The sequence below is a fragment of the Ornithodoros turicata genome, chromosome 2 (genome assembly GCF_037126465.1).
Source record: "Ornithodoros turicata isolate Travis chromosome 2, ASM3712646v1, whole genome shotgun sequence".
NCBI lineage: Eukaryota > Metazoa > Arthropoda > Arachnida > Ixodida > Argasidae > Ornithodoros > Ornithodoros turicata.
The window spans coordinates 129,621,794-129,643,174 of NC_088202.1; the positions used below are offsets into that span (position 1 = coordinate 129,621,794).

Here is a 21,381-nt window from a genome sequence, read left to right on the forward strand (position 1 = left end):
GAACGTATGCTATCAGGTCGAAGAAGGTAAAGAACTTAAAGATAAAGTGAGAGGCACGACTCATTATCCAACAGTAATAGAAAGTTTTAGCAGACCCTTGCGGTAACGACAACGGCAATCGTCAGCACGTGCGACTCAGATCTACCTATATCCGTTTATTGGATGCTGTAGAGGGCTAGACTATGGCAGATGACTTCGAAGAAGCACCTCATCCCATTGTCACACATGTAGTTGTTGTTGACTTCGAAGACCACGTTATCGGGAGCTTGCTAGAGCTCTGTGATACCGCGACAGTAGAAACAGTCCCAGCAAGAATCATTAGAAGTAGAGATTGACACGAGCAGCTGTCCGACCCGTAACTGACGCCCATTACCCCCAGCTAGGAATAACCAAAACCGGCCACAGCTTAAACTGTGAATTTCGAACATCTCGCACTTCCCAGTCACCGCAAAGATCTCGCGAGTTCATTCGAGTACACATTTCTGGCGCAGATATCTCCGTACACGTTATGTAATCTTTAGACCCCGGATTCCCGGGCAAATGCCTATTTTGTTCGTGTGGTTCTAGTAGCGCCTTTTCTGTACAGGAGCACGAACTGTGTACTGGGTAACCAACTGCAGTGATTTGATAATGTCTATAAATGCCTGTTCCGGCGTTAGTGTCTATTTTGGCGTAGATGCCTAACACACACACACACAAATAGAGATATGATGATGAGATGGGGCCTAAAACTCCCATTGAACATCGAAAAATGCCTATAAATGCAGCACTCTCGTATCGGAAACGGACCAGTATTGTTCTGCTGAGAGGAGACCGCCCTTCAATTCTGCGACGCCTAGTGACACCCCTGGCTTCCCGCCAATGGACAACCGACATTCTTCCCCCCTCTATGTTGAGCAGAGTTGATCCAACGCTCGCTTTCCGCGTGCCATGAAACACCTCTTGTCAAGATGCTGCATTAATCCACCGAATGCGCCTCGATGTGGCTTTTACAGCTCAGTGGCGTTACCGCTTGAGACAAGTTGACTCTCCCACCTGCTGCCACTGTGGTGTTCTTGAGGATCTGGAGCATATTCTTCTTCATTGCTCCCACTACCAACCTTCCCGAACCACACTCTCCGAGTCTCTTCGTCAGCTGGACTCTCGCCCCTTCTATCGAAATTGCTTGGTCCCTGGCCTAATCCAGCCCAGCAACGCTCTGCGCTCAAAGCTCTTCTGACATTTCTGGACACCATCGGACTTCGATCGTTATTGTGAAGGAGCTCGTTATTTTATTCCCCACATTCCCACCAGCAATGGGGTAGAGTATCGCCTGTGGCGATGTACCTCCCCACTCTCCAAAGCCAAAAATAAAGTTGTTGTTGCCAATAATGGCCATAAAGCGGTGGCGAAACTCCACTGTCCAGGCGAAATTGACATCGGTCACGTCGCACGTCCTTTTGAAGCCATCGATCGTTTGAAAGAGCGAATATCTCAAAGGTGCTGGAATGTAAGCTACGAATTGAAAATCGGTTACTCGGTACAGTCGCCTACTTGTTATTTCTCTCCCTTCCAGCATTGTGCTGTTTCGTGGGTCGTCATTATAAAATATAGGCATGTTTCGTAACGGTTGTGTCGCAATCTAGAACTCGCAGAGCTATTGCCTGTTTACGTCTAGAATAATCTCCGAAGCTTTTCCTTGAATTTTTTCTTTTAATGTCGAAAACGAAATCTAGAAAGCGAAGCCAAACAGGTTGAGAAGTTTGTGCGTTAGACTAAAGCCTGCGATGCTCGTAGCCCGTCTCGCACATCGCCAGTATGCTGCCCGCGACAAGTCCTTCTGAGAAGCGTCATGGAACCGGTGGCAAGGGCTAGAAGCCTTGTGATCGAGGATGGATAAGTTTTGCATTTCGTGCAGCAAAAAGATTAGAAAAAAAAAAGTCGACTCCCATATACGGTATCGTTGATTTGATTTGATTTGAAGAAAAAATAAAATGGAGATATTAGCTTCACGGTATTGTTCTTGCGAATAGAACTGATTTATTCACTGTCTTTGCACACTCAGGGCTACAGATGAAACAAAAAATCAATTTATAGTGCCTATAATGTCCATTTTACAACCTAAATCGGGACTTTCTGCGCCTTTTATAGGTGTCTAAGACAAGGTATTTTCGTGCCTAAAAATCCGGGCTCTAGTAATCTTTTATGTACTCTGTATGTATGCTTCGTGTATATGCATATGTAATCCATGTATGCGCTCTTTATATAACTACCTAAGGATTATAGTGGAAAGATAGTACGCCACCAACGGACGACGGATGGAACATGGCTCTTCATTGTTCATAGCCAGCTGCGGTGAAGCTCCTGTCGCTGTTTCTGCTCTTCGCAAGATGTGCGTTCAGCAGACGCACTGCGAACCAGCTTTGCTTAGCATGTTCAAGAATAGCGTCGTGACCCCGTTGTGGGTTATAATAGTGTTTTTTTTTTTCTGGGGGGGGGAGGGAGGGGAGGGTTGCCGTGTATCTTCTACAACGAGTTATCATCCGAAATTCGGAGGAAAAACAGTGGCCCTATTGTAAAAATGTCTAATGGTCCATCAGAAATTTTTGATGGTACTTGATGGCTACTTGATGGCTATTAGGGCATGTTGATAGTGAAAGAACTGATGTTCTGAGGCTTTCAGTGACTTTCATCTTTCATCGTTAATTTCTTAGGCAAATTGAGGCTTTGTATGTATTTGTCCCTTCTACGTTTTCCAGCCTCAGAACATCAGTTCTTTCATGTTCATCAGTTGCCGCCTGCGTCGATCTCGTCGTATGAATGTGTGTATGAGTCAGCAAAAGTGTAAGAGTGAAAGGAGGTGAGTGAGAGATAGTGGCTGGTTTGTCCCTTCAGATGACGCACCCTGGAAGTCGCTGAGAAGGCGTGTTAGCTTAGCTCAATTGGTAGAGCCCTGGACCGGCAATCCAGAAGATGTGGGTTCGAGTCCTACAGCTGGCTAACCTTTTCAGTGACTTTCATCTTTCATGTTGATAGTCCCATCAAGACCCCTTGGTGGGTCCTGATGGAACTATATTCCTCCTCCAAGGCGTCCCGATGGAGTCTTGATGGGCACCACACCCCATCAGGACACCCTGATGGGCCCTTGATGGGCGTGAAGCGCCATCAGTAAAGTCCTGATGTTAGTCAAAGGCCGACGGGAGAATCTGATGGGAGCACACCGTGCATATTTTTGCATGCTCAATCGTTCATTAAGAGACGTACTTCATGCAAGCTTTCACTATGTACAGTCCACAGCCCCATGTGGCGCATATGCATATATGCAGGGTGATTCACGAATGGCTGACCGGAGCGCGCTTCACAATGAGAGCATTAAAGAGAAACCGGAGGGCTCCTCTGTGGTACTTGAGTAATAAACGGGAGCTACATAAAAATCAGCACCTGTTTGTTACTCAACTAACACAAAGCTTGCCTCCTGTTGTGCTACGAAGAGGTTAAACGTGGTCTCTTTTTAGCGTCACAAAATGTTCACAAACGCTTTACTCCGCTGACATTCTGAAGCAGTTTGTTTGGACCAGAGCTTAACAGCGACAAAAGAAAATGAGGCGCTACTTTTCTGCTGCTTGGGTTATGGATAGGTGCTCCATAAAATGTGAGCAGTGTCAGTTTTGCATATTCAGCTGATGATCTCTAGTGGTATTATAGTGGCTATAGGCACTTATAATAGCTATAATCGTGTTCACCTAGAGAACCGATGAAACACGACGAAGAAGGTTACAGTGCATGACATGAGAAGGCGCTTCTCTGCCGCTGTTCACCTCAGACACCAACCCAACCCAAAATGGCAGACCTTATTTTCGTTGGTTCTTGAGGATGTACACGACTATAATGAGACTTGTGGACCTATTGGACCTGATAGGTCTCATAAGACATCAGGACCATTAGCCTGATGGTCCTTCAGAATTTTTTTCCCAATAGTGCTGTGAAACCATACTCACAAAAAGAGCGAGAACCTGACATGATTCTGAAGGAAACAAGCAGCCAGGGAAATGGCACAGTGTGAGAAGCTACGATGGAAGAACATTACTGTTGCAGAGCTTGAGACAACCACATCTGTTTTGCGATCACCTGGCGACGTGAACCTCTCGACATTCGGATATTCCTTAACTGTTGCAAGACAGCTTTCGTTTGCGTCCCGTCTTCTAATTGCGTTATAATTACAAGCTGCTCTTTCAAGAAAGTGACCTGCAGTTCATTGTGCTCCTTGGTCCACTATGACGTGGAAGGAAAACATGTACAGGAGAAGGGAAAGGAAAAATACTAGGTGCTGCACCTTCCTCATGTGGACCTCGGAAATGGCTGATATGACCTCAGACTGCCCTCATCTCGAGGATAGTCACAAAATACGGTACCCTACTCAGTGACACTAATGCAGAGGTACCTGTAGGCAAGGTTAAAGTACATCCACACGGCTGCTTCGCGCATTGTTAAGTGAAAGACGGAAAGATGGATTTGTGTCAAGAGAGCCACCCTTCCTTATCGCGATGGGCGCAATCTGGGCACAAAGGGAAACGAACCCTGGTTAACCAGTCCACCAGGGCATTTTCTTTCTGGACTCTCGGATACTAGAATCCGGAGATTTTTGGATAAATCCGAATTGCTTTAGATCTTAATGGCGCATATTTTTTTGGATAAATCCGAAAACCCGGAAAAAACGTCCCATGTTGATCTCTAATTCGCCCATGCTGCCAAGAGCTCATATTCGTAAACGGTAGAGGGAGGTCCAAAGGTCTCCCAGATGGTAGTTACTTTAGGAAATTTACTGGCCCCCACTGTCCTGGCATGGGTAGCACAAGCAGCCAGCACGTACAGAAGCTAATGGTAAATGAAACGAAATTTTCAGCACGCGAAATGATATGGTAGATATAACGTGGAATTCGAAAATGGGAAGAAAGATAAGATATGGCTTCGGAAAAGAAAACATGTGGGCTTCGTCAACATTAATGCCGGCTACTCCATAGCTGCATGGTATATGCTAATGAAGGCAATGACTTAGAAGTTAGAGGGACGCGACCCCGAAAACACTATAGGTATAGGTCGACATATTATAGGGAGGCAAACCTTACGTGTAACATCACGGCCCCATTATTATTGGCAAGAGGCGTGTTTCATGACGCGCTTTGCTTCAGAATGAATTTTCGAACAGTGACTTCGCTGTACGTTTTCCTACCAGTTTTGTGTAACGTACATCGAAACTGTTTCTCTTCCACTTGAGAAAAATTGTGCTGAGATACGTTGAAAGCGTTCGTAGAAAAACACGGAAAATTTAAAGACAGCACCGATGTTCCCGGAAGATCAAGTGCAAGCTTTCCCTCTAAACCTCTTTTCCATGCAATCCACAGTATAGAGCCCACAGTATCGTGAAATAAATAAGTAAACAGTCTACGTAATTCTAGGCAGCTTATGTTCTGGTCAGCATAAGTGTAGTCTCGCTCGACTAATTTCTATCCTTTTATGGAACATGTCTGCTCGACTGCGTTATGACACGAAGATTCCATAATACACTCCAAAGGAAAGTTTTTATGATGAACTGAAAAGAGCAGTCTTCACCAAAGTTTTCTACTACTCTTACACAGAGTGCAGTCTGTCCGTCTCTCAATCTTAGTCTGTAATTAAAGAGTTGTCTGGCTTTACGCGGACATGCCCCCAAAATGTTTTTCCATTCTCCGGGGCTCTTAGATCAGGAGCTCCATTCACATTCAGTGAAAGCTTCGCACGCAGCCGTTTAGCCCTCGTGAGAATTACGGAACAATTCACAAGAAAGTGGTAAATGTGTAAGTTGTACAAGCTTTACTTAAATATGAAAGTAACAACGAAAATATATGTACAGTAAAGAACACTATACAAATACTCATATCACAGAAACATGAACCAGTCTCCACCCTCTGTTGGCTCGCAGTTGTGAAGTTGACCCTCTGAGTAACGCCCGGGAATCTCTTTCTGGCCATCGGTAGGAATCACACGTTCATTATAAAATTGTAGCCTCCATGCAGAAATGAATGCATTAACTTATGATGAATCTGAATGAAGTAAAATAAAAGGAGCAACCTGAACTGTGCCGTAATAATGTCTGCATCAAACGCAGCACTTTACAATCACAAGTTTCATAAAAACGAATTGGTTTAGAACAGCTCTGAAGCAATCTATAAATGTAGCACTACCTACATGAAGTGGGAACAGCACTTGACTGGCAGCTAAGTATTCACAAGGGGTGGAATTTACACGTGTTCGAGTGGAAAGGAAAAAGTCTCCGGTGGAAGCCGTTGCTCGTGGACAGACTTTTGTAGAATGCGAAGCACTCTTAGAACGAAACAGTGTTGATCAGGATATTGTGTTTTTTCTTGTTGGTTGTATCCTTCAACGAACACTCAAGAATTTAAAGTGTCTCTCTCTCTCTCTCACACACACACACATATATGTTCACACTACTGAATACGTTCGAGGATCCAGGGCATGAACTTCGTCACCCTGGTGTAGACGCCAGGGTAGCCAACCGAGGCGCAACGTTTGCCGAAAGACACCACGCCTATGAGGTAGAAGCGACCGTTGTCCGGAAGGACGAAAGGGCCTCCTGAGTCGCCCTGTAAAGGAAGACGTTTGCAGCATGTAAAACACATACTTCGTTTTGAATCCATCTGCACAGTTGGGAAAAGAGTATGTAGCAGGCTATATGGATGTACCTGGCAGGAATCCTTGCGCCCCTCACCGTCTCCTGCACAGAGGTAAACATCTGAGATCGGGACCTCTTTCTTAAATGCAGTCTTGCACTTGGGTTCATCCCAGATACGAATTTGAGCCTCTTTCAGGACGTCGCTACCTTCGCCATCTGAAAAACGGTGAGGAAGAAGAGCTGACACAAGGGACTTTCGGCGAACACTGTGAAGTGCTTCACTATAAAAATTACATCTGTGGCTGACCGCGGACAACGACGGGGACGCACACGCACCTGGAGCACCCGCTCCTCATTCTACCGGCACCGTCCTAGCGTGAGGACATGAACACCTGCCCGCTGGGATATTCCATTATCGCCTGTCAGGACTCATTTCGAGGAACTCCATCTCCTCTGGATTTGTTGACCCGAACAACACCGTGTTCGGCGTAATTCGGCCCTTTTACCACCACGAATGTGGCAATATTCCCGCTTTATAACTTTACTTTGCATTACTTTGGCAACTCTCCTCTACATATCCATTGGGGGCTGCTTTCGTTTGTAGTTTTCTCAATATCAACCGAAAACCTCATCATGGCTGCCTCGATGGCTTTACTGCATGAGGATTTCATCACATTACATATCAAGAACACTGGAACGTGCGATTAACCTGGGTATGTACTAGCCACGTGACAATTACGTGGTCTGGTAGGGTGCATTCCCTTTTATAGGAAGGAGTGCGCCGCTTGCGGGGCGCGACCATCTCCGGCCTGATGGGAGAAAGTGAGCTGGGTTAAGCGGTAATGTGTCGGAAGGGGCACTTTGCAAAATGACGTGTGTCCCGCTAAAAAGACAAAGAAGGAAATGTCCAAGTTGAGAAGGTTAATTAAATGCTCGCTAGTAGTCTTCGTTGTCCGGACACCATATCGCAGTCTTTCGGCAATCCAGATGCAGCGCATGCTATGCGTAATTGTAGGCAGCGCCAGCAAAACTGTACGTATCTCGAGTACGACGAACAAGACACTGAATTAAATAGTTTTGGCATCAGCAAAGGAAGCAGGAGAGTTATTGTCTTGTCTGAGGTACAGCTAGAGGAGAACGGAGCAGGCAGTTCTTTGTACTAACTTTTTCAACGATCTATGATATGCTATGGCTGACGATCAGTGAACTTGAAGAAAATGATACTTACTGAAAGCTGTGGTGCCCCAGCCAGTTACGAAGCCGTGGTATCCAGTAAGGTCCCGACCACCGAAGTCATCTCCGAACGGCAAGCAGACGGGTCTTACAAACTTGTTGAATGTGACTGGCTTCTCAAGTGTCAGGACAGCGATGTCATTCTTAAATGTCCGGGGCTCGAAGTCTGCGTGCCTTTCGACACCAACAACACGGACATCGAAGGCTTGAGCATTGTCGTCGCTGCGAACCAAGTTGTGGTCTCCAAGGCGTGCGGTGAACACCGAAGGGGGAAGGCTGTCGAAAACATAGTTACGTTGCATGACATGGAGAAAGCTGGAGAACGTTGTATGTGGTCTGATAAACAATGAAGATAGAGAGTTAGGCCGGTTTCACACAAACGTTTTTTTTTCTTCTTTCGTCCGTGTTTTTCACGGATGCAAAACTGACCCATTGGAACCTACTGGGCTCGATTGCCCTTAGGTTGTGTTTCTGAAGCAAACAACAAAAACCTCGGAAGTGTGACACACGGCTTCACAGAAACACGGTGCTGTGAAAGCAGGCTCATTCGTATCACAAGGCCGCATCAAGGACGGAAGCTCCTTCAGTGTATCATACGGAACCAAGCCTACGCAACTATATCGTAATGGTTGGCATAGGAGCGCTCTGAACAGATATCCTGATGTCAGTATATAGCTGCCGAAGAAAGGCATTACTCCATAGACGTTAGAGAATGTGGAGGAGGATTCCTCTAGGCATAACGACGAAATATATGGCGGCCAGGTACACTCAATGCCTCGTTTGGGCTACAGACATAGCAGGAGTTGCCATAATGCCTGGGACTTACTTGCTCGCTCTGTGCCCCACAACAACGCAATGAGCCGCCGTGACAACGTGGCGTGGTGTAACAAGCGCTCCTCCGCATGCTGCCGAATTGACACCTCCAGTATTAATGTAAATGGCTGTCTGCAGATAAAAAAAATATATAAGGAAATTGATTTCGACTTTCCCAGAATACTTTGACTTTCCCGCTTTCCAGTCCCAAGGACGAGTCTAGTGAGGAGCTACAGTATCATGTACTTCTCCCTGGTTTTCTTTTAAATAATCAATCAATCAATCAGTATCATGTACCTACCATCCATGGCCAAGATCCAGGGTCAGACTCGCGTCCTCCTACGATACGGCCCCCCGTGACATTGCTCTTGCCGCAGTCTGGAAATGCAAGAAAGAATCGGGTTTACGAACAGTTTTAGGATGCGGTAGCCAGTTATTTTTCAAGACTATGTCTACTTTTCCAGATCGGTAACATGATCACAAATGCGATGACCGCATCACATTCTCGAAAACTGAGCTCAGACAGACCTTAATCCTTCACTGGAAGTTGTTGGAACTTGCCCGTAACGCGAATTTGCAAAAACTGTACGCTTTTGGTTGAATATTTCTAGTTTTGAAATTCTTCGCTCGATTGAGGTACATACTAGGGGTCGATTCAGAATTCCTTGCATAATTCGTTACACCAGAACTGAACGTTAGAGCCTAGTATGACGAAGCAGAATGCAGACTCAAGCACAAACAAGTTAAATCTATTAGGAAGCTCAGTGCCGACTCCTCATGACCAGACTCCAATTAGAATAACAAAATATACCAGTGCCAGATATTTTTGGTTGTTCATGTGCTTCGGTTTTGCCCACAGGAACGATTATTACTATTGAACAAGACAGAGGCAGCGAAGAATTTTGAATATGCCGTCGCGATATCGCATGGCGCCTATTCAACGCAGCGTTTTCTCAGAGGCTCCTGTGTGTTCTACACAACCTGACCCGGAATAATTGATTTTCGTAAATGAACCCATTAGCAATTAGAGAACCATTGAAGAACCAGGAAATGATGGGCGAAAAAGGAATGACTTTAGAGCACCGACATAGGCACAGCACATACTTGCAGGAAGGAACGTTGGATAGCCAGCAATTCGTGGCCCTTCTTCGATGTTTTCACTGGGAGGCTGGGGACGAGGCGGTTGTGGCGCTGGTCTAGTCGTAGGTCGTCTGGTCCTGCGCGTCGGTCTTCGTGTCGTCGGGTCTGGTTGACGTTGTACTTTAGGGCAGCACAGCAGAGGGTTATTCCGAGAGAAACCGCAAATGTACCGCCGTAAGAAGGTATAGTCCCGGACACTCTGCAGTGTGGGGCATTCGGACAGCAGGATGCAGGATCCTGGTTCGTCGTGTGGTGTGCGACAGTCGCTGTCGTCGGGGAACTCGAATGAGAAGGCTGAGGGAGATAGCGGGAGAGTAGAATTAGTGGCATATGGATAAATGAACTAACGACAAATGTTTCATGCAACGTCGTATTCAAGGAAATTTGTCAAACATTTATCAGTTTAGCTCAACCTCGTAGAAAAATTACGCGTTATGCTTCGTGCACACATTCGTTGGGTTGTTCCAAATAACGGCCAATAGAGAGCTTTAGGAAACCGTCGATAACGTGGTTTGTGTCGAACCGTATCAACCGGAACCAATCAGTGGATAAGATTCTGAGTCATACACAACTGCGATTGGCTCAGATAGGCACGGTAACCTTACCAACGGTGTGCTAAAACTGCCTAATATCACTGTTGAAATTTTCCTGGTATTTGTGTTGTGCTTCTGCATCCAGTGAGCCTTGCCATCGATGACGACCTCTCGAGTGAGCGTGGAGTCTTCTCCAAGGCCAAATTGGCACGTGGAATACAACCGGAAGCCGCACTTTCCTCCGGCCTCATTCATCATCCCGGATGAACGCTACAATCATTTCTCTCTTAAGAAAGCTCAGGATTAGCAGGTTTCTTCTCGAGAAGGCTGTGCAACTGAGCACTACACTATACAGTGCTCTCTGCTACAATAGTGCATTCAAAGCCAGTTCTCTGTTGGTGCTACAAGCACGATTGCTCAACCTGTGTGTGCGCCACTGCATCCGCAAAGGTTACACAGGAGGAGGGAAGTTCCTTTTTCCACATAGACATTACGTAGCAAATACATTGCCACCTTTCTTCCACATTCCGACAATGACCAAGAAATTACATAAGGTATAACAAGCGATGTCAAATACGTACACTGCCTTTTGTGAAGTTCCCTTCCATGCACAAGGCAAAGTCCGGCCAGGAGGACGATGATGGGCGACATATCGTTTATACTACCTGCAACAATAAGGTACTTTTCTTAATAGTCTTAATAGATAGTCGTGCGGGAATGCGTTCGCATCTGTAATGATAGGGCAAGTGCTTTAGGGCGGTTCCGCCAGTCACGAATGTGAACGTAGATTCCCTTCTAACCCGTTTTGGACGTTGAGTTATGCAAGGGGAATCGTCGTCAGCGGAAAATCAACGCTTTTCTTACGAGTCATGTAGGTGAACACGTACAGAGAAAAACAAAACAAAAAAACAGATGGGTAGCCCGCGAAATATGTTTGATTGTGTAATCGTTGGCAACAAGGGAATTCCCAGTTTGTGGGAGTCTATCGATCATTATATGAGTGACACGTGGGCCCTTTATTTAGATGCCCTTGCTGTCCATGCACATTCTCCTTATGACATGGCGGGCAACGAAGAGGTGTTGGAATTCGTGACAGGACAAAGGTTTTCTACTGAGCAACAAAGAAAAGTCGTGACGAATCGGTGTGAGTAATCATCACCTAATCCGAAGCGTGTCCGTTGAAGATAGACCCTGGTAGACACGTCAGGAACTGAACATGACAGGCAGAAAATTTGCCGTAAAATTATTGTAATAATAATAAAACAATAACAATATTTATTTTCGCAACTGGCAGACAAACGTTCTACGGTCCCGCCTTAGCCTAAGGGATTGTTCCAAACCAAATAAATGCAAGACTCAACGTTAGCTACTCTAACGGCTGACGTTAATTACAAATATGGTGGTTGCTTCTCCGTAGAATCCGTTGAATGTTCGGACTATGGGTGGACACCAGTATTTATGATATATCATGCATAATATAAATATTCATAATTTCAGAGAATTGATTGAATTAACCTCCCTTTCAGACTGCCGTTATTTAATCAGACATTACAAACTGACGTTGATGATAGAATTATATTCAAGCATCAGAGACCGAAACTGAGAGTACATTTACACGTAATGTGAGACAGCCTACTTGTGTGACGACATGCTGCACATGCCGCAGGGTAATTTCGACCACCTAGAGTTCCGGAAATCTCCGACACACGGCGCTCGAAGCAGTGTTTAGCTCCCCCACATTGCTACCGTCCTCGGCAGAGATCGAACCCATGATTTTGAGCCAACACGCTACCAACTGACGGATGTTGAGAGTATGCAGGTATAAGAGTACTTTGGTGTGAGAACAGTGTATAAAGGCGTCGCCCGTAACGTGCAAGCCCGTGACCGGTAGAGACGCCAGCGCCACTAATCCTTCAAGCTAGTTTCGAGACACTGGATCCTTGGCTCCCTGCGCCTAATGCCTCGCACCCAGCATGAACCCTGGGCGGCGCTAACGTGTCTGTGGGAAACCCGTTTGCGCGGTACGGTAAAGTGTGGCGACAAGTTTACCAGATTTGTCATTTGGTGTTGACCTTGCTTCTCGCACTGCCATAAAAAAAAAAAAAAAAAAAAAAAAAAAAACTGGCTCGCGTGAAAAGATGCTTAATGTTAAACACAGGTGAAGGAAGTTATTAACGAGTGATTGTTTCCTTGTGTTGCTCCCCTGTTCCCAAGCAGCACAATGTACCGAAAGTCGAGTGCAATAGGGGTGGACGGTATGTGTCTTATCAATGTTCTTTAGTTTCAACAGTTCGTTCAAGGTCTTCGACCTACCCGTCCACCCCTATTGCACTCGACTTTCAGTACATTGTGCTGCTTGGGTTCGCGAAGCAGGATCTATTCGTAGAAACTTTTGTTTGCTATTTTCTTGCAGAAAGTTTTCAAGCATGCTGCTCGTAGTAGATACACACCACGTGGATCGCACTAGTAACGGATATGAATTCCACGCCCCACTTTTCATCCAGTTTAGTTTCCGCTGATAAAGACGGCTTCGCGTGGTATTACACTGGCCTACTGCACTAGTTCCCGGTTTTCAAGGATACTCGCATGTTCTTTCACAGATACGAACGGGGCAAATTCCTGCATAGAGGGTGTCTAGCTTCCATTGTGCCGTCATTATGAATTGAGTTACACTGTAGGAGCTGTTATGTGCAGCAATAGATTTTCAGGGAGACACGTGTTGGAAAGGTCTGAATTCAAGGTTCAAAGAGCTAGTGACTGACTGAATGCACGTTAATTAACGCTGAAGCTAGAACAACTAAATTCGTAATTAAAGACTGCATTGAAGATGAGAGCGAAAATAGTACTCGCACTGACAGTCGTCTGCTGAAGAATGAAAGGACAAAATGAGCGCGTGGTTTAGTAATAAAAACAATTGGGAGCGTGTGTTTTAAAACTTCAGCTTTCACACAGAGCACAGCAAAACTACAGCACAGATGTCTGTTTTTTTTTAAACCTAAAATAGAGTTCCTATCGAAAGCAGCCTGTGTAGTAAAAGGCTTTCTTACCGTACGGCATAATGAGCGGATGACTATTAGTTGTAACATGAAGATATGACAAACCCTTTCCTTCTCGAAATACACTTTACACGACTTAAAAAAAAAATAGTAAAAAATAGTGCTCTTCACTACGAGGCCCGTTGATTTTCAACACATCCCTTGCCAGAAAAGAAAAAAAAGCTGTGCATACTCGCCATTACGAGCGGTATCACTTGGAAGCAAAATACGTATTTGGTGCCACTCACTGCGCTACGCGTTCTTCCTCAAAGTGGCTGCCTCTTCAAACACAAGAAAAAATGGGAAGCACTCGAGTACAGGACGGCTGTCCCCAGCCGATGGACGAAGCACCTTCTGAAGCACCGGTGGGACAACTGTGGGAGGGACTCGCTCACCTAATGGTCCCCTAGAGATAGGAAGTGGCGTCGTTGTGACGTAGTGTCTGAAGGAAGCCACTATGTGTGCGAAACCTGTTTACGCATCTACGCTGTTGTTTTATAACGTGGAATTATCGTGGGTGACGTTCGCGCAGCCAATGGAAATTTCAGGGTCGGGTCAGACCTTGACACTTTTCTTTTTTCGCTCGCTGCGGAGTCGTGTGCGGACGCGTTGGGATATGCGTTTCATCGTAAGAAAACGATGAAATAGCGAGAGCGAAAAAAGTAAAGTTGCATCAGGCAATGAGACATCCGCTAACAAGATGAAAGTATAGGACGGAAGCGTTCTGATCTCTTTAGCATATGTAAAGCTACGTTGACCTGAAAGCTACATTTTCACTGGAAGGCACTTTTTTGCACTATTGAACATTACTGTTACGATGGTGTTGCAGCATACCACGCGCTCGTCAAACTTCCAACAGTAAGTGTAAAAGCCCCGGGACGAATACCATCCAGCGTGTCCTGTTTCCCACGTATTCTGTAGGCCTCTCCTCTCCATGGGCCATTTGTCAAAGAACTGTGACTGTAAACGTTACACAGATATGCATTCATGGGAAGAGGTCGGCAACCAAGCCTCTCTCCGTGAGTGCATATCTGAATACGTTTATGAAACTTAGAGGATGCCGGCTAGCTGGTAAATGTGCATCTCGGTAAAAACCTTGAGCTTGAGGAGCAAAATACGGAGGCGACACCGTACAGGTCGCAGTGTCGTGTCGTCTCTGTATTTTGCTCCTCAAGCTCAACGTCCATAGCCAGGGTTATATGGCAACTCAAAAAAGAAGAAAAAAGGAAAGAAATAAAGAAAAGAAAATGCATGTCGTAAAACTGTGCAACGCATAAGAGTATAATCGTAGGAATATTAATTCGGTATTCGATAATTCGATTCGATAATTCGATATAGAATCTACTTCGTAAGACAGGGACCATATCACACGAAGCAGTACAATGCATGCACTCGCGGATGCTGTGTTAAAAATGAAAGTGTCCTTTCACAAACATTACGCGATGCGTCTCTGGTTTTCGCCAACTGATAACATATCCTCTCATTATCGAAAATAAAGTTGTTGTTGTTCTCTCATTATCCTAATAGGGGATCTCGTCGTTTCCCATCTCGTTTCGTATTCCGTGTTAGCGCCGCGAAGCGACTGTGGCTATGAGCAGCGTACAGACGTGGACAGATGGAGAGAGGACAGCAGGAAGGAGCGGTGGACAGGGTTTTTTTTCACTCTTGAGGACTATTACCATCGACAGGAATTGTGCAGTGGATGGAAAAACCTTCCTTGCGAGTTAATGTAAGCGAGGGCATCTACTGTACGCATCGTTGAAGACGGTGTCGTACTAAGTGGTAAACACGCAGTCAAGGGGCAACGCTGCATATCACTCAAGACCTGTGAGTGTGCTATGCAAAATCACTTCGCAGAATACGCGAAGGTCACGTTTTTGCATATTTCCGCACACGCTCTGACAAGTGACGACTCTACAGTCCTAAAGCGTGTTACCGTTCGACGAAAACGAAGGTCGCTCAAGGTAAATGCAAGACTGGCAGCGAAAGCCAGCGAGAATACCAAATCAGACCTACTGGCACGGCTATCATCATCAGGCGCGGGCTGTCCTTGGTGTTGGTAATAGAAGTACGATCGTAAACGAAGAGTATTCACGACATGCGCATGGTTTTTGTGCGTACTAATACTTTATTCATAATTTCAATATAGGAAAAACTATCTGTTCCCCACTCTTATGCATATACGAAGTCCTGAACTGCCCGAGTACGTTTCCGTATTCTGCTCTTCTGCGCGTGTGTCACGGTGGGTGTCTTTATCCGTGCATCCCTGTATCCATGCGTCCGTGCATCGTAATACGCAGTCAGTACACTTTTTGTGTTAACCAGGAAGCGAGGTTCACCTCCCGGAGCCAGAGCCAAAAATTAACACGTATGAAGTGACATATATGCAATGTATCTCCTGTTACAGACCCACAAACAAAAAGTTTTTGCCATGGCGTGACCGGTCGGCGTGAACGCCAGAAATGAGCTGTGCACCAATGATGTCACGTTTTTGCAACAGACCCATTATGGCAACTCATTGAAAAAATGCAAACTCCTAATCACTGTGTGTGCATTTAGCTCTAGGTGAGAATGGACCTTCATAATTTATGATACAATGAAGCTTCATAATTTATGTGTGGTCATCACGATGCCCCTCCTGCTTGGAGTTGTGAACACCTGTGATACCTGTATGCATTTCGCCATGTGTCATTAAACGATTTGCTGCTGATTTGGTGTTGTTTTCCTGGGCGATTGGTGTGGGAACGTCAGGAAAAGGTAAAGTTTAGTTAGGTTCGTGAGCCAACGGTTTCGGAATGCCTGTTACAGCTGTTCGGAATACAACGCAAACAAAGTGAGTGCATACAAACGCACCATGACTAATAATGCGCTGCTCTGCTGTCGTCATCTCTGACGTCATTTATTTACAATCGTAGTAGTCCGCGCAACGGATGGATGGCGCTGACGGTCTCTATCATGACGTCATTCTGAAGAAGCAGGAGTCTATGGGAGTTTCCTACCTGTCTAGATATACATTGTATAGCTTCCTTTCACAGAACTTTTTAAATGCGGTAGTACTTCTCTAACGCGCTTTTGGGGCCCTCGGTGTCTTCGTCGCGTGTGGAGGTTACTTTATCGGAGTTCAGTGGGGAAATTTAGAAGGATTGGAAGAGATTTAGCAGATTGGAAGGTATGCACGACAACGATTCGGAAGACATGATAAGCCAAGCACCTGATTCCTTTGAAGTGGCTAACATCAATATACTGATCTTCGATTCAACAGCTTCCGTTATTTGATATTTTTTATAGGATCGTAAACCTAATTTCTTTTCGTGTTAGCGCCGGGAAGCAATTGTGGCTATGAGCGACGTAGAGATGAAGACAGATGGAGAGAGGACAGCAGGAAGGAGTGTGGGACAGGGGGTTAGTATGCGTCCTGGGCCGACTTCAGGGGGAGCTGTGCCGACATTCGTCTGGAAAGTTCCCTTCCAATGCGCCTGCAAAGTCGGAAAACCCAGGGAAAACCTGAGATAGCACAGCTGGTGGTAGGATTCGAACCCACCACCTTTCAGTCAGCACGGCACCAACGAGCGAGACGACTGCCTTAACCACTCGGCCATGCCGCTGGTCGTAAACTTTGTAAGTGTAGTATCTGTTTTTATCAGTTTACCATTAATAATCATTGAATTCTACAAGCAAACGTCACATAAGAAATTACCTAAACGTAAATTGCAGTCGCATAACGGTAATAGTTCGTTGTGTCCTCACTATGAAACCTAGAAGGGAGGGCCTCGATAATCCCGCTTGTGAAATCCCCAATCTCGAAATTAACGTTCTCGAAACAAGGAAAATCAACGAGAATGCTCGATTGCTTTGCAAGATAATGGTGAGTTTTAGTGCATTGTGCGCTATCGCCCTAGCGTACGTTAGGGGTAGCGTGGTGGTTCTGCGCACTGCGCGGAGCTCTCTTTATGGTTTGCGCGTGCGCAGTACCACCGACGCTGTCCCTTACGCACGCAAAGACGATAGCGTACGGTACACTAAAACTCTCTATTAGGGAGCTTTAGGAAAGCGTACAAGTTTCACGATAACGTTTCAGAGAACATAAGCCAATTGCCTGATACCTTTGGAGTGGCTGACATCACGTTGCTTATATCTGATTGATTGACAGTGATACGGAGTCGGAATGGCAGAGCGCTTACGATTTCCTAAAACTCCCTAATATGCAGTATTTAAAAACACGACATCACTTCGGTCAAATTTACGGATTTTCGATGTTTATCCAAGTCGTTTTAGCGACAATCGACGTTTACGACAATCACAGTTTAGCGGCCGTTAAGCTTAACAGAGCCGACACGACAGAAAAGCACGTTGGTTAGTTTATTTTCGGTTAGTCCAGGTTCGGTGTTTGCGTCTTGATGTCCAGGTTAGTCTAAGTTCGCTGTAGGCAGTTGCTCGCACGCGACTGTGCAAACATTTATTTACAGTAGCTAGCTTATTTTGCGACGGGGATTTCGATCACTTTATTTCGCCCACCTTTACTTTACCCAACTTTAATAGAAGAATCTATTTCGTAAATAAACTTAGCACAATTACGATGTCATAGGTGTGCGTTAAACTTTTGGATTGTGCCCGCAGACTTGTACATAGTAACGTTTCGCTCGTTTCGATGTAAATGTCTATTGTGATACACACCCTTTTGTGGTGCAAGGTGCAAGCTTCACGTTACACAGATGGCTATTTTATAAAACACCATCCTAAATGGCGTATTCTTCAAAAAGCACAATTTCAAGAAGCACATTCTGCAGAAAACACTATTTGAGGGGGTGTACTAAATTTAGGGCGCTCTTTCAGTTGCCTGTTTTTGTCTAAAAAGGTCTGCAAAGGTCTGTTATGTAAATGTAAAAACGTCTGTTTATTTGCAAAAGCACCCCTTCTACACGCTGAAAAAGCGTAAAAAGTTACGCTGAAAGTGCTAAACGCTCCGCAAGTTTAGGTTTAACCACCGCAAAACCAAATTAATACATAACCAATAAGGTAAATGCACTCGTACTCACCGGTATTCGTTGCGGCTGATGACAGATACACAAAGAAGCAGAAAAAAAAACATGCGCTCTCCGTGAACGGACTGAATGACAGGGGTCGAGCGACTTTGAATTTATAATGTTGCCATCGTTCTTCGACGTTCCAATTAGGCGGAAAAATTCTGAGGAGTTTCCCCGTGCCCTCCGAGAAAAGTTATGAGCAAACTGGAACAGGGACGACGGAAGTCGAGAGTAAAATTCCAGCGGGTAACGTCCGGTGACGCCTAAGGGGTGTTCGGAGGATGTTCTATGAGAGATATACGTCGACGTAGCTCGCAATGATTTCACATGCGGTGTCGAGAGTTGAGTGTGCAGTCTAGAAAAAACAAACAAATAAATAAATAAAAGCAATTTTCTTTCGTTATTTTTCCTGCTATAGATGAGTCGGCAGGTAACCCTGGAGGCTTTCACGAAAAGAAGCAGAACGTTGCCCAAAGCCTTACCAAACACTGGGGTGTTTTTACCATCGTATACTTGCTTTTTCTGTCTCACTTTTTCTAAGACGCCACAAATTCGTTACATAATGTACTCGTCCATCTCCTTTTGTGTGAATAAACATATACCCCCCCCCCCCCCACACACACACACACGGCTTAAAATGCTCGGTACTGGAGCACGCAAACGCAGTCCCGGTATAACACTCAATTACCAAGGTAATTAAGTGTTACCGGGACTGCGTTAATAATAGTACTATTATTGAAACGTAAGCGAAAAGGAGCATGCCTCCTGATTTTCTGCATCTGTAAGAAGTAGAGAAAATCATTTACGATTTTCACTGGGCACGGGATAAATGTCCTTGTACGGGGAGGATTACGTCATCAAGCATTTCCATTACTACCTAGACGGAAGCCCTTTCCACGTCCTTACAGATCATAAGCCTTTGACTTTTGTTTTCAAGACCAACCGCACGACCTATCCTTCTACTGATCTTCGTCACCTCTCCTTCATTTCCGAGTACACTTCGGACATTCGCTTCATTCACGGGACCGACAATCAAGCGGCGGACGCTTGTGTGTATTTAAGTTAGGTTAGGTAATAGGGCAATCGGATACCAGAGCTACATTGCCTAAAGGGCTTACAGGCGTCTGATGGATATTTCACGTCTTCCTCTTCCGTATTTCATCTGTGTTTATATTTTTCGCTGTCCGCTATATCATGAGGTCTAATATCTAATCACCATTTACACAACCTCCGTACCTGCAATGAAGACTAAACTTCAACTAGAATGCCTTTCTGCCCGTCGATCATGGGTATCTCGCCTACGCTTGCTCTATAAACTCTTCTTTCACCCATCGTTTGATGCGCTTTTTCTCACCCCTGCGACTCATATCTTTGCTCTCATGGATCGTTCTTTTAAGCTAACACGCCCACGTTGTTACACTCTCACTTTTGAAAAATCTCTCATTCCTTGGTCCATACGAGGATAGAACTCCCTTCCGGATTCAATCATCTCATAGCCAAACTTCACACAATTCAAGCAGGCACTCATCCATTATTTTGCTAATCCATAGGTCATTAAGTGCTTTTGTTTCGTCATTGTTATGTTTCCCTTGTTGTGTTTGTCGTTATTGTGTTCGCGTTTATGTCGCATTTTCCACCCCTTTCTGTAATGTCCTCAATGGGCCCTGAACGTGAATAAAAGCAAAAATAAACATGGGTATGAATCTGTACGGTTATACAATTTTTATTGATAGAAATTATTCTTGCTACTGCATTTGTTTCATTGGTTTAATGTATAGCAGTATAATACGTAGGACCACACTGTCTGCTGAAAATGATGAGGCAAGAATGGTTGGCCAACCGTGCGAACGTGACCAGCTGCGTGGATCTCGAAGACTTACTCACATCATAACATCCGTGTCTTGGAAGTAAGTACTTCACTGCGTGTCTTGAGGCCGTGTTTCAACGGTATTTCGAAAGTATGTATGAGAAAGTAGCGCATGGTACTGCCATGGCAACAAACTTCCCCTTACTTTCTACGATAATTATTGTTTCATAATTGAGAGTAACAACTGCTAACGTCGATGAAAAATATTCCGACGATACTCAGCTTTTCTTCCGAGGACACCTCAAAACCGACAGGCGCCTGCTTTCTTTCTTTCCTAATTGGCACCTTGCAGAAGATAGGTGAAAGAATAATCGTGATTCAAATTGAGCGCTGAACAGCCGGAAGAAAGGGAAAATTAATAGGAGGTGAATGATGGATACGTGAGATGAACTGTGGAGGACGTGAAGGAATTACATTGCCGCTGAAGAATTTAGCGCGAAGAGACGAGAAGAGTAAGAGAACAAAAAACAAACATTCTTTCATACTTACAACCTATTTCGAGAAATAACACAACATACTTATTTGTACGCACATGCGTATATACATTAAAAGAGATACAGCTCACACATGTTAACGAATCGTGTTTGTCCGCCGCCTTGGAAAACGTCTGACGGAAGCATGTTCCAATCCCGTACACCTGACAACAGGGGCGAGTTTTTATGATACCCCGTCCGTGATAGGGGAACAAACAATGTATGGGGATGGCGTATATGTTCAGAATATAAGGCGGTGCCGCAGAAAGATAATCAGAATTTCTATCGTAAATATTGTAAATTATTTGTAGACGGCGAATCCTATTTGCTAGCAAGGGAATTTCTTTTTGTCGTTTAAACTCTGTTATACTGGATTCGCGATCGCATTTATTAAATATAAAGCGGACCGCCTTCGATTGCACAGATTCCAACGTTTGAACGAGATAATTTTGTCATGGGCTCCAAATCGACGAGGCATACTCTAATTTTGATCGTACAAATGAGGTATATGCCAAAAATTTGACTTCGGAAGATGCAAGATATAGTGTTGAACGCAAAAAGCCAAGCGTCCTCAAGGCGGCACAACAAGTCTTTCTTCAATGATATTTCTAAGA

General features: G+C 45.0%; 1 protein-coding gene across 1 annotated transcript; it reads right to left on the reverse strand.

Moving 5' to 3' along the window:
- Positions 1-5,814: 5,814 nt before the first annotated feature.
- Positions 5,815-13,836, reverse strand: LOC135386130 (proclotting enzyme-like). Its single transcript, XM_064615883.1, has 8 exons — positions 13,652-13,836; positions 10,950-11,033; positions 9,800-10,129; positions 8,997-9,073; positions 8,709-8,827; positions 7,878-8,158; positions 6,720-6,865; positions 5,815-6,620 (listed from the first exon to the last, which is right to left on the reverse strand). The coding sequence occupies exons 2-8, from the start codon at positions 11,017-11,019 to the stop codon at positions 6,465-6,467; spliced, it is 1,179 nt and encodes a 392-aa protein (XP_064471953.1). The 5' UTR covers positions 11,020-11,033; positions 13,652-13,836; the 3' UTR covers positions 5,815-6,464.
- Positions 13,837-21,381: the final 7,545 nt, after the last annotated feature.

Excerpts from the sequence above, each read along its gene's own strand:
- LOC135386130 (XM_064615883.1), bottom strand. The coding sequence starts at position 11,019 with ATGTCGCCCATCATCGTCCTCCTGGCCGGACTTTGCCTTGTGCATGGA. Across the intron at positions 9,074-9,799 it reads TCCAACGTTCCTTCCTGCAA|ACTGCGGCAAGAGCAATGTC; the intron begins GTATGTGCTGTG and ends TTGCATTTCCAG. Across the intron at positions 6,866-7,877 it reads CTGGGGCACCACAGCTTTCA|ATGGCGAAGGTAGCGACGTC; the intron begins GTAAGTATCATT and ends ACCGTTTTTCAG.